This window comes from Leptodactylus fuscus, chromosome 3, assembly GCF_031893055.1.
Source record: "Leptodactylus fuscus isolate aLepFus1 chromosome 3, aLepFus1.hap2, whole genome shotgun sequence".
Taxonomy (NCBI): Eukaryota; Metazoa; Chordata; class Amphibia; order Anura; family Leptodactylidae; genus Leptodactylus; species Leptodactylus fuscus.
Window position 1 is genome coordinate 238,561,778 of NC_134267.1, and position 14,504 is coordinate 238,576,281.

A 14,504-nucleotide genomic window follows, 5' to 3' on the forward strand; every position below is an offset into this window, starting at 1 on the left:
ATAGAACAACATGATTGTATAATGATGAACCTATTATTAACTTTGACTTTTTGAGTTCTTTGCAGATCTGATGTTTCTTGATTTGGTAAATGGTGGATTCTGCACTGGATATGCCACGGTCATTGAATATGAGGTAAACCAAGCACAAATAGGAAGCCATCACTTGAACATGGTACAAGGTCTGAGGGTAGGTGTTTGATATAGTAGAATTATGGTCCAATCTGGAGGGCAAGAACTTTTGTGTGATGGAGACCCTGCGGCCGCTCATAGGTGGGTATAGTCAGAAGTCATGGCACACACCAAGGCTGATAGGAAAGAAAGTAGGGTAACATGTGGGCAGATACTGCCATTAGCCCAGCTGCATAAGCCTAGGGGACATGTAACTACAGGAGTCACTATCCTAGACCCAAACGTTTTAGCTCTCTTTTCAGGTTTTATGACACTGATGCACCGAAAATGGTCCGGGAGGAAAGGAGACTTGGAAAGAGGATGTACAAGTCCTGGTGTCCGGTGGTAAGAGAGTATGTAATGAGAACATCGTTCCCACTTATGGCATAAGCAGCTTCTTACTAAGTGTACTGTTTAAAAGTAGCCATGTGTGAGCTGGTGAGCGGAGGATGGGCAGCTGCAGGATTTAGCATCACTACAGTCAGATTATATATATATATATATATATATATATATATATATATATATGTAAGCCCACATGGCATGTGTTAGGCCAAAGAGTCAGGCCTGAAGCCCTTGTACCTGTTCCAGGGATTGCAGGTTAAGTATATGCTGTTACTAAAGGTGAGACGGTATGAGTAAGTGCTTGTGTGTAGTTATCTCTCGTCAGGATGGTCTGGGTCATATATGGTGAAGAAAATCACCACAAACGGGACTGCAGATAGACGGCTACTGAAAGATGTAGTGTAAGTAAGATCCCCGAGAGCATCAAAGTGCTAATGGAACTTACCATACGGGTAATAAGGAAAATACTATGCTATATTATGGGTATATAATAAGTGTTTCTTACCCCTATGCAGTTCCCAGAGTATTGGAAAGTATTTATCACTTGTCACTTGTATTTGTTCTCTCTGTAAGGTACATTCTTGACAGGAGAAATTAGCCTTAATCCTATGTTTGGGTTGGATTTTTCACAATTATTTCAGATGTAATATGGTGTGCTGACTGACTATGTGACAAATTATCAAAAACATATGATTAATGTATATTCTCGAGTTTTTCCCTTCCCTCCAGATTCTGAGTCAGTGGAAGGAACTTATAAACTAAACCCAAAAATTGGATGGAGATAAAGAGATATATGAGATCCTGAGAGGAGAAATATCAAGGACTGTTGGATGAATCTGCACTTATGTTCCTGTTATGTTTTATGCAACGTAGAGACTGATCCTTTTAGTGATATCAATTGGTGTAATCCCGTGTCTAAAGGGGATGATAAACGAGGCTGTGGATTTAGACAATGAGACCTGAGACTGATATGGAGACAATAAAAGTGTATGACAATGTGAAAGCTTCTCCCCGGGAATATGCTGAGTTGCTTTAGGGACAGCTAGGATCTGACCTTCCTATGTGAAAGCCCTTTAAGTGGGAGCTTATCTACAATGAATAAGATGTCACCCAAGAGGTGAAGAGGAGCGAAGCACATTGGAACAGATCAGTAGGTTTACAGGCTTAGGGAAAAATTAGTATTTAGGGGGGAATGTTAAGTCTGAGAACATGAATCAAGATTCTTATACTTTATATTGTATGTTGTGTATTAGAAATACTATTTTTTCCCTTGCTACTAAGTGCTGATAGTTCTGAGACAAAGGAGTCTGGAATCCAAGATGGAGCTTGATTCCTGTTTGGCACACCCTGTAACAGAATTCCACAGACTGGAGCAAGGAGGTGTCTGGCTGGACATTGAAGTTTGGAGCCAGTGGAAGATGGACAGCAGCTCAGGATTGCCAAGGAGACAGTAGCCCCCTCCTTTCTTTGTTTCTTAAGTGTGTGGACTTTCAATAAAGAGCCAGTAGTGCTGAGCTGGGCTAAGGGGCAAGGCATGGCTGGTGTGATATGGAAATGCAGTGTCTGTGTCATTATTAGTAGTTTAAACATGTTCATTAATTTGGACTGACTGATTGATCCATGATATAGTCGATTATGACCCCAACGATAGATAGATAGATAGATAGATAGATAGATAGATAGATAGATAGATAGGAGATAGATAGATAGATAGATAGAAGATAGATAGATAGATAGATAGATAGGAGATAGATAGATAGATAGATAGATAGATAGATAGATAGATAGGAGATAGATAGATTGACAGATAGGAGATAGAAGATAGATAGATAGATAGATAGATAGATAGATAGATAGATAGATAGATAGATAGTTCTCTGCTCACCTGTTACGTTGAGGAAGGTCCCAGCACCATGTCCAGATATTTCTCCACCATATCTAAGATTGACTTCACAGTAATATGTGCCGGTGTCTGTGAGATCCACATTGTGTATAGTGATAGGGGCTGATCTGGTTTTTATGAATTGATCTGTATCTGCTCTGGAGATCCAGCCAGTGAAATCCGTATTACTATAAGACATCTCTGGCCTGATCTTCACTAGATGTCTGTACCACTTGTAGGATCCAATGGTCGTGTTCTCAACTCCAGATACATTGTAGGTACACGGTAAGGTGACATCGCTGCCTGGAATGGCATGTATCTCAGGGACCTGGAACACCTGGATCTCCTGGAGGAGGACTCCTAATATACAGAGAGATGACATAGGAGGACTCCTGATATACAGAGAGATGACATAGGAGGACTCCTAATATACAGAGACATGACATAGGAGGACTCCTAATATACAGAGAGATGACATAGGAGGACTCCTAATATACAGAGACATGACATAGGAGGACTCCTAATATACAGAGAGATGACATAGGAGGACTCCTAATATACAGAGAGATGATATAGGAGGACTCCTAATATACAAAGAGATGAAATAGGGAGACTTCTAATAGATAGATAGATAGACAGATAGGAGATAGATAGATAGATAGATAGATAGATAGATAGATAGATAGACAGATAGGAGATAGATAGATAGATAGATAGATAGATAGATAGTTCTCTGCTCACCTGTAACGTTAAGGAAGGTCCCCGCACCAGATCCAGAAATTTCTCGACCATCTGTTATACTGACTGTACAGTAATATGTGCCGGTGTCTGTGACTTCCACGTTCTGTATAGTGATAGGGGCTGATCTGTTCTTTATGAAATGATCTGTATCTGTTCTGGAGATCCGGCCAGTGAAATCCTTATTACTATCAGACACCTCCGGCCCGATCTTCACTAGATGTCTGTACCACCTGTAGGATCCAATGGTCGTGTTCTCAACTCCAGAGACATTGTAGGCACACGGTAAGGTGACATCACTACCTGGAGTGGCATGTATCTCAGGGACCTGGAACACCTGGATCTCCTGGAAGAGGACTCCTAATATACAGAGAGATGACATAGGAGGACTCCTAATATACAGAGAGATGACATAGGAGGACTCCTAATATACAGAGAGATGACATAGGAGGACTCCTAATATACAGAGAGATGACATAGGAGGACTCCTAATATACAGAGACATGACATAGGAGGACTCCTAATATACAGAGAGATGACATAGGAGGACTCCTAATATACAGAGAGATGATATAGGAGGATTCCTAATATACAGAGAGATGACATAGGAGGACTCCTAATATACAGAGAGATGACATAGGAGGACTCCTAATATAGTGAGAGATGACATAGGAGGACTCCTAATATACAGAGAGAAGACATTGGAGGATTCCTAATATACAGAGACATGACATAGGAGGACTCCTAATATACAGAGAGATGACATAGAAGGACTCCTAATATACAGAGAGATGACATAGGAGGACTCCTTATATACAGAGAGATGACATAGGAGGACTCCTAATATACAGAGAGATGACATAGGAGGACTCCTAATATACAGAGAGATGACATAGGAGGACTCCTAATATACAGAGACATGACATAGAAGGACTCCTAATATACAGAGAGATGACATAGGAGGACTCCTAATATACAGAGACATGACATAGGAGGACTCCTAATATACAGAGAGATGACATAGGAGGACTCCTAATATACAGAGAGATGACAAAGGAGGACTCCTAATATACAGAGAGATGACATAGGAGGACTCCTAATATACAGAGAGATGACATAGGAGGACTCCTAATATACTGAGAGATGACATAGGAGGACTCCTAATATACAGAGAGATGACATAGGAGGACTCCTTATATACAGAGCGAAGACATTGGAGGACTCCTAATGTACAGAGACATGACATAGGAGGACTCCTAATATACAGAGAGATGACATAGGAGGACTCCTAATATACAGAGAGATGACATAGGAGGACTCCTAATATACAGAGACATGACATAGGAGGACTCCTAATATACAGAGAGATGACATAGGAGGACTCCTAATATACAGAGGAATGACATAGGAGGACTCCTAATATACAGAGAGATGACATCGGAGGACTCCTAATATACTGAGAGAAGACATTGGAGGACTCCTAATTTACAGAGAGATGACATAGGAGGACTCCTAATATACAGAGGGATGACATAGGAGGACTCCTAATATACAGAGAGATGACATAGGAGGACTCCTAATATACAGAGACATGACATAGAAGGACTCCTAATATACAGAGAGATGACTTAGGAGGACTCCTAATATACAGAGACATGACATAGGAGGACTCCTAATATACAGAGAGATGACATAGGAGGACTCCTAATATACAGAGAGATGACATAGGAGGACTCCTAATATACAGAGAGATGACATAGGAGGACTCCTAATATACAGAGGGATGACATAGGAGGACTCCTAATATACAGAGACATGACATAGGAGGACTCCTAATATACAGAGAGATGACATAGGAGGACTCCTAATATACAGAGAGATGACATAGGAGGACTCCTAATATACAGAGAGATGACATAGGAGGACTCCTAATATACAGAGGGATGACATAGGAGGACTCCTAATATACAGAGACATGACATAGGAGGACTCCTAATATACAGAGAGATGACATAGGAGGACTCCTAATATACAGAGAGATGACATAGGAGGACTCCTAATATACAGAGAGATGACATAGGAGGACTCCTAATATACAGAGAGAGGACATAGGAGAACTCCTAATTAGGGTTGAGCGATCAGGATCGGGAAAGGTCGTACCAAATTTCACAATCAGGATCCGCTGGAAAATTATCGAAAATCGATTTTCAAAAACGATCCTGATATCTCAAGATCAGTTCAACTCTGCTCCTAATATACAAAGAGATGACATAGGGAGAGTTCTAATAGATAGATAGATAGATAGATAGATAGATAGATAGATAGATAGATAGATAGATAGATAGATAGATATAGATAGGAGATAGATAGATAGATAGATAGATAGATAGATAGATGATAGATAGATAGATAGATAGATAGATAGATAGATAGATAGATAGATAGATAGATAGATCTCTGCTCACCTGTAACGTTAAGGAAGGTCCCCGCACCAGATCCAGAAATTTCTCGACCATCTGTTATACTGACTGTACAGTAATATGTGCCGGTGTCTGTGACTTCCACGTTGTGTATAGTGATAGGGGCTGATCGGTTCTTTATGAAATGTTCTGTATCTGCTCTGGAGATCCGGCCAGTGAAATCCTTATTACTATCAGATATCTCCAGGCCAGTCTTCACTAGATGTCTGTACCACTTGTAGGATCCAATGGTCGTGTTCTCAACTCCAGAGACATTGTAGGTACACGGTAAGGTGACATTGCTGCCTGGAGTGGCATGTATCTCAGGGACCTGGAACACCTGGATCTCCTGGAGGAGGACTCCTAATATACAGAGAGATGACATAGGAGGACTCCTGATATACAGAGAGATGACATAGGAGGACTCCTGATATACAGAGAGATGACATAGGAACACTCCTAATATACAGAGAGATGACATAGGGGGACTCCTAATATACAGAGACATGACAAAGGAGGACTCCTAATATACATAGAGATGACATAGGAGGACTCCTAATATACAGAGGGATGACATAGGAGGACTCCTAATATACAGAGAGATGACATAGGAGGACTCCTAATATACAGAGAGAAGACACAGGAGGACTCCTAATATACAGAGACATGACATAGGAGGACTCCTAATATACAGAGAGATGACATAGGAGGACTCCTAATATACAGAGACATGACATAGGAGGACTCCTAATATACAGAGAGATGACATAGGAGGACTCCTAATATACAGAGAGATGACATAGGAGGACTCCTAATATACAGAGACATGACATAGGAGGACTCCTAATTTACAGAGGGATGACATAGGAGGACTCCTAATATACAGAGAGATGACATAGGAGGACTCCTAATATACAGAGACATGACATAGGAGGACTCCTAATATACAGAGAGATGACATAGGAGGACTCCTAATTTACAGAGGGATGACATAGGAGGACTCCTAATATACAGAGAGATGACATAGGAGGACTCCTAATATAGTGAGAGATGACATAGGAGGACTCCTAATATACAGAGAGATGACATAGGAGGACTCCTAATATACAGAGACATGACATAGGAGGACTCCTAATTTACAGAGGGATGACATAGGAGGACTCCTAATATACAGAGAGATGACATAGGAGGACTCCTAATATACAGAGAGATGACATAGGAGGACTCCTAATATACAGAGATGACATAGGAGGACTCCTAATATACAGAGATGACATAGGAGGACCCCTAGTATACACATTGATCACATATCACACTGTAAATTCATATGAAAATGTGAAGTAAAGTGACAAGTCCTCGGTCTCCCTGCTGGGTGTAAAAGAGAATCCTTTGAGGCATTAGTAATGATGGGACTATATAATGGTGAGAAGATCTGACGCCCCATGTCAGGCTCCCTGTGACCTCATCTGCAGCCACCAAGCTGGACACAATACTCACCGCCCAGAGCTCCCAGGATGATCAGCCCCAGCACTCGTCTCATCATCATGTGTCGTGGTCGGGCAGTGAAGTCTTTATCTTGGTCTACTCCGTGCAGTACGTGACTTAATGACACTACTTGTACTAAGAGTGACTGTCACACATCAGGCTACATGTAGGAATGGAAACTTCTAACCTTTTCTTTCCTGACCACGGACCACAAACACTATTCTCTAGAACACGATGCTGAGAATGACTTCTTATACACAGGAAGTATCTCTGCAAAAATGGTATTTGCTCCAGCTTCCCTGATGTGAATATAGATGAAAAAAGCCTGGAAACCAAAAAAAAATGGGGAAAGCATACTTTTGGGAATAGAGATGCGCGAACCCCTCAAGATTTGTATCAGGTTCAGCTTGTTCAGGTCCTTGATTTATGAATCACACCTTAAATTGTCTTAAAACTTAGTGGAGAACCCTCTCATGGCTACTAGAGAACCCTGGCCCTCATGTGGGTCAATGACAGGAGAGCCACTATTGAGCCGGAGATAATAGCAGCAGTGGTCCCGCTATCATCTATCCCTGCGCTGTATCACTATGATGTCACAATACAGAGATAGGAAAAAAGTTCATATGGCCAAAGTGTCCATGGTGAAGTCTTAGTGTTACAGAACAGGGATAGATTACCGGCCGTGGTCCCACTAGGGTTGAGCGCTCAAGATGGGAACAGATCGGATTCCAATCGGTGACATGCACAATGTGGAATTCGAGAACCACACAGGAACCCGTGCACACACACAGATATTTTGCAAATGATACTAGAGCCCCCCTGACGGCCCAAAACAGCCTCCTTAAATGGAGGAAAGGTGGGACCGATCAACCTGCCCAGGTGCTTCAAGCCAGAGGCCGATAGGTGGACACCAGTGTCAGTCAGCAGACCGATCACGCCTATCGGCTGCAAGGGGATTAACCCCATGATTGCTGGACTGAACAGTTACAGTAGAACAAGCTACGACCCTGATATCGTGGCCACACCTACTGCACAGTCCTAACACCGTGTTTCTGCTGTTCTCTCTCTTCCCTTTCCTTTGCTCATTGTTTCCCATCCCCTTTGCGAAGAGTTTTTGGGATCGATATAACAGAATTTTCAGAGTGAAAGTCAGTTTAAAGGAGAGAGAGAGCAAGGAAACAGTCTGGCAAGAGGGGAAAGAAGCATTTTTCTCTTATAATATACAGAACAAAGTTAAATACCGTATATTACACCTATATTATTGGTTTATGGAGAGGAGATAATTATTTTTTTTTTATTATTGACTTCAATGTTACCAATTCAAGACAACAGATGATTTGAATAAGTAACTAATGGTTGAAAGGGTTAACTATAGTGCCAATTAATCACAAAAAATGCCCCAAATGTCCTTCATCACAAGCCCTCCTCCTCCTCCTTTCTTCTTACCACTGTGTTCTACTGCCCAAAGAAGTCTGAAGCCATCCAGGTAGACAGGGTGCTGCTCTCTTGCCAAGCTTCCATAAACTCATGGGGTAGGTGGGTGATGGTAGGTTCCCAGGCTATAACAGAGTCCCACGTGTCCACAGTAAAATAAAGAAATACCAGTCAGCTGTAGCATCTTCACACATCAGCAATAGACGCCAAAAATCATCTCCTTGAAAGAAGAAGTCCGCACTTTCCTGCAGGATTCTCCTTCAGCTTTCTCTGCCTCTGGTGATCATGCTGTCCTTAGCTCATAGGGGGATGGTAACAGGCATATGTGCACACAGGAAATTCCAGATCTTGAGTCTTGTCCATGCTTAACAATAGAAACAAAATGGAAAAAAAAAAAAAAAAACTCCATTCGATTTATAGCTGCTAATTCATAGTGCTAGTTTGCTTAGTTACAGGATTCTTGAAGATACAGAGAAAAAGAGTGAAAAGGAAAGATAAAGGTTGCTCTTAGCTTAGAGCTCTGTATTGAGGCAGCCACTCAATGCGGCACCATCTTGTATCTTGGAAATATAGATAAAATTAAACAAAAAACTTCATCAAAAATATCTAAAAATAGGTGTAACATAAAAATTTGATTTACACAATAGATTATATTCTGGTGACATTGTCCCTTTAATATTTGCTACATCTGTATATAATGTATAGAATGAGATTACCGAAATAGCTACATAAAATTCTTCGTCTCCAGCTGGAATTCTGCGCCCTTAGGTACAAGTAATTGATCTCAAGATGCTTCCTTTGTCTTATAAAGAGGGAGTAATTGTCGGCTCCCAACTGCCGACGGTATTGTAGATAAATGAAAGTGCGAGGCGTCACGTTTGGATTAGATGTAACAAGAGCTGTGGGTTGTGTTATTCAGGATGAGACAGATATTGTGCGTGAATTGGTCTCTGTTTACAGTGAAAACCTCGTCACACTGCGGGATTCATTGTACGACGCCTCCTAAAGTCATACCGTTATTTTTATGTGTTACCACTTTTAGGCTGAGGTCCTGGGTTGCAGAAATGCAAAATTTTTTGTTGCTGATTTTGCTGCAGTTCTTTGAGCCAAAGTCAGAAGTGGATATAACAGAAGGGAAACGCGTCCATTGTATTTCCCATTCCTTTACGAGCCACTCCTGACTTTGGCTTAAGAAACCGCAGCAAAATCTGCAACAACAATGATGCAGACTTAGCATTACATTACATTACGGAAATGCATTATTTTTTGTTGCAGATTTTGCTGCAGTATTGCGAGCTAATGTTTTTGAGCCAAACTCTAACCGCAGCAAAAACTGCAACAAAAACACAACGTTTGGACATACCCTTAAGAAAAAAGCAAATCAATAATACATATCTATGTTACGTGTGCATTTGTTGTTGTTGTTGTTGCTGGGGCTTGTTTTTTGTGGGACCGGCAGTTTTTTTCAGCTGTTACCATTTTAGCCATCTTCTTCTGTTACTGTCTTTAGTTCTTCGGAAATGAAGTGTCCTGATAACCTGCTTGACTCGTGTCTTCTATAAACAGTAACCTATCTCTGTTTACAAGTTGATGACCACCATGAACTGGACGATTGCCAATGAATTTATTCTCTTAGGCTTTTCTAAAGATCTCAGAGTGAACATCTTGCTGTTTTTGCTGTTTTTGGGGCTATATCTGGTGACCGTCTTTGGAAATCTTCTTATTATGAGTTTAATCGTAACATCACCCACTTTACATACCCCAATGTATTTTTTTCTCTGTGTTTTATCCTTGGTAGATCTGAGTATGTCAACAACTGTTGTGCCTCAACTGCTCACGGACCTGTTCTCTACTCGTAGGTTAATATCTCTCGATGCCTGTGCCATACAGCTCTACACCATACTTCTCATGTCAGGAACGGAGTGTTTTCTCCTTTCTCTAATGGCCTATGATCGATACCTTGCCATCTGTCGTCCACTCCACTATCCGATACTGATGAGGTGGAGCAATTGTTTTCGTCTGACAGCCTCAGTGTGGACGGTGAGCTTCTTGGTCTTCATCATTCCACCACTTTTCATGCCATTGGACCTGTGTTATCCAAACCATATCAATCATTTTATGTGTGAGGTTCTCGCCATCATCCAATTGGCTTGTGATGATATCTACTTAAGTGAAGTTGTGATGTTTGTTACTTGTTTTATAGGTCTTTTAATCCCTTTTGTGTGTATTATTGCTTCATATACTTGCATTATATTCTCTGTACTGAAGATTCACTCTACGAGAAGGTCTAAGGCCTTCTCCACCTGCACTTCCCATATTACTGTGGTCATTTTATTCTATGGGACAGCAATGACCATGTACTTTAGTCCATCGTCTCAATACTCCACAAGTCAGGGAAAATACTTATCCCTGTTTTCTTATATTATCTGTCCATCCCTAAACCCTCTTATTTACAGTCTGAATAACAAAGAAGTTAAAGATGCGAGTAGAAAACTGTTTGTAAGATTTGTTTTCATTTAATATGTCTTATTATTTACTAATTCATAACTACGGATGAGCCCATCTTGAGATTTTAAAATCCGATTTCCGATCATTTTCCAGCCAATCGCGATTGTGAAATTTGCTCGATCGCCGATCGGGATTCGATCTTTCCCGATCGGTAATCTCTCAACCCTAGTCAATGCTTCTCTATGGGAAAAGACACTTTTAGGGTTGAGCCGATCTTGAGATTTCAAAATCCGATTTCTGATCATTTTCCAACCGATCCCGATCATGAAATTTGCTCGATCGCCAATCGGGATTCGATATTTCCCGATCCCGATCGCTTAACCCTATTTATGACCAATTTTAAAAAAATGCCATACAAGTTCTGGCTAACGTGGCTTTTTGTACCTCCCATAGAAGAATGTGGACAGAGTTGCACACAGGAATGACCACCATTTTGGACATTCTTCACCTGGATGCAGGCAAGGGTCACCTCTAGGGGTAGGGCATGGGTTAGGGGCCGCCCATCTTCCATGACCATTTATCCTAAGTATATGTCATAGATGTCCAAAGACTAAAATAATAAAGCAAAGTTATACTATAGCTGGGCAATCAAGAAGTCTATGAACACATTGACTGCTATGGGGAAATAACCAAAAAGTCATATAGTAAGGGTCCATTCACACAGTTTTTCGGTGAGAATTTTGTTGCTTAATCCATTTCAGAATCCACGTGGAAAAACCTCCTCCCCATAGAGTTCTATGGGCTAGTTCACACGGGGCATGGAATGGCGTATTTTGGTCCCGATTCTGCATCAGAATTGGACCAAAACGAGCCTGCCGCAACTTGTCTAGCGCTTTCAGGTCTGTATTAACAACATGCCAAGGAGCAAAGACATCATAAATTATCTATAGATGTAATTGTTGATGCCCATTAATCTAGAAAGGGGTATAAGGCCATTTTGGAAACACTTTGAAGTCCATTATCCATTTGAGCCTGGAGGTCAATTAAGGTTTTTAGAAGGCATCTTGTTGGATTAGACACCACAGGGCCTCTTCCTAATGGGAGATGAGGTTGTGGCAACCCAGCCAAGGAAGGAGGAAGAACCAGCTCCATCTAGTCAAGATGCACCTCCAGCAACCCCCTGCCATGTAGACAAAACTAGATCCACTAAAAATGAACAACCAAGCCTAGAGTAGAGTAAGGGCAACAACTTAGAAGCAAGAGCAGAGCTTCAAACAAAAGCCATGGAAGCGTGGAAATAGGCCAGCACTAAAGTCAGGAGAAGTCAGCATAGAAAGCCCCGATGTTGCAGGTGAAAGTATCTGGGATTAAGTGTGGATTCGGCAGGACAGTCTTCCACACTGGTGGGGGGAAATGAGGTAGAGCAGCCATCTCCCAGTCCTGAATAGAGGGATTAGGAATGCCCAAGGCACAGAAGTCATGGAGATCAGCATAGGACTTCATAGAAGCCATGTGATCATTCTTTCGAGCTGTAAGGACAAAGAGGAGACCCCAACAGTAAGGCAGCTGATGGACCTGCAGAGTGGACAGAAGGGGTCTCTTTTGCAAGGTAATCCATAAGAGATCAGGATACAGCTGAATTTAAGTGGAATCAAAGTCAAAGTCTCTCTTGGAGCACAAAATAGCCTCTTAAAGCTCAAAGTCCTACACACAACATATCACAGCTCTGTGGGACCTACTCAACTTGATGCAATGATATTCTGGTTTGCCCAGATAATTTTATAGATGGCCTCTAGTGTAACTTTCAATTTTTTCTCTCCAGTAGCCTCAAGGAGACCCCACACCCTGATATTGTGCTGCTGTCCTCTATTATCCAGATCCTCAAAATGATGGGTCATAGCTTTAATGGTCTCAGCCTATGAGAACACCAACTCTTTCATCTGTGAGATATATTGCCATGTTTCATCCTGAGAGGTCTCAAGTGTGTCCTCCCTGTCAGCGAGTTGGTGCAGGTCCAGTTGCACTGCTGCACTTTTGCTTAACTTCATCAACTAAGTCCTTGTAATCCTGCTTAGTGGCCACTGCCGAAAAGGGTCTTCCAGTGGGTGAAAGGATCCAGAGGCTAAGGTGGCAAATGGCTGGGGGCTCTGTCAGAGATAGTAAGCTCAGAGTAGTGCATGCACAGGAGGGAGCAAAGAGGTTAGCCTGTGAGTGATGAGTCCACTGTGAAGGTAGTGCAATGCAGAGCAGTGAAGCCTGATGGGGGATGGAGGCCAAGAGCCCATAGCGAATGTAGCAGAGACATATGGGATACAGAGGGAGTTCCCCTGTTCCTATAGTGGGTCTTGAGAGGCAGGATGGACCAGGAGGGCCTGTGGTGGAATTACTTCCCCATCAGAGCAGGTATATAGTGTCAGTCTCAGGAGAAATGGCAGGAGTTTCAAGGTCAGGTAGCTATCACGGTCAGTGTCCAGTCCTCGCCCCTGTATTTTTATTCCTTAACATTTCACTGATACAGAATGTGCCAATGCTTTTTAAATAAAGACTATTAAGGCTGTGTCATCTCATTATCATTGGGAGGGCAGGGTCAGCAGACTCATAATATTATCATTAGATGGCAGGGGTCGGCAGAGGCATCTCATTATTATTATTAGGGAAAATTAGCAGTGTCATCTCATTTTCATAAGACGGTAGTGTCGGGAGAGTCATCTCATTACGATTAGAGGGAAGAGTTAGTAGAGTCATATTGTTATAATTAGATGGCAGGGTCAGCAGTGTCATCTCATTATCATTAGAAAGCAGGGTCTACAGAGTCATCTCATTATTATTAGGAGAGCAGATTCATCAGATTCATCTCGTTCTCATTACATGACAGCTGTGTCAACTCATTATCATTAGACGGAAGGGTAAGCCGTATCATTTCACTATCATTGGGAGGGCAGGGTCAGCAGACTCATAATATTATCATTAGCTAGCAGGGGTCGGCAGAGGCATCTCATTATTATTAATAGGGAAGGTTAGCAATGCCATCTCATTTTCATAAGACGGTAGTGTCGGGAGAGTCATCTCATTACGATTAGAGGGAAGAGTTAGTAGAGTCATATTGTTATAATTAGATGGCAGGGTCAGCAGTGTCATCTCATTATCATTAGAAAGCAGGGTCTACAGAGTCATCTCATTATTATTAGGAGAGCAGAGTCATCAGATTCATCTCGTTCTCATTACATGACAGACACAGCTCTGTCAACTCATTATCATTAGACGGAAGGGTAAGCCGTATCATTTACTATCATTGGGAGGGCAGGGTCAGCAGACTCATAATATTATCATTAATGGCTCAGTGGTTAGCACTACAGCCTTGCAGCACTGGAGTACTGGTGTTCAAATCCCGCCAAAGGCAGACAACCATCTGCAAGGAGTTTGTATGTTCTCCCCATGCTTGCATGGATTTCCATCCCATATTCCAAAGACATACTGATAGGGAAAAAGTGTACATTGTGAGCTCTATGTGGGGCTCACAACCTACATAAAAGAAGAACGACATT

The 14,504-nt window shown here is 41.8% G+C and overlaps 1 protein-coding gene across 1 annotated transcript; it reads left to right on the forward strand.

Annotated features, from left to right (window-relative positions):
• Positions 1–10,110: 10,110 nt before the first annotated feature.
• On the forward strand, positions 10,111–12,194 carry LOC142198624 (olfactory receptor 2D2-like). The gene is made up of 2 exons (XM_075269653.1): positions 10,111–11,010; positions 12,036–12,194. Exons 1-2 carry the CDS (start codon positions 10,111–10,113, stop codon positions 12,192–12,194), a joined length of 1,059 nt encoding a protein of 352 aa, XP_075125754.1.
• Positions 12,195–14,504: the final 2,310 nt, after the last annotated feature.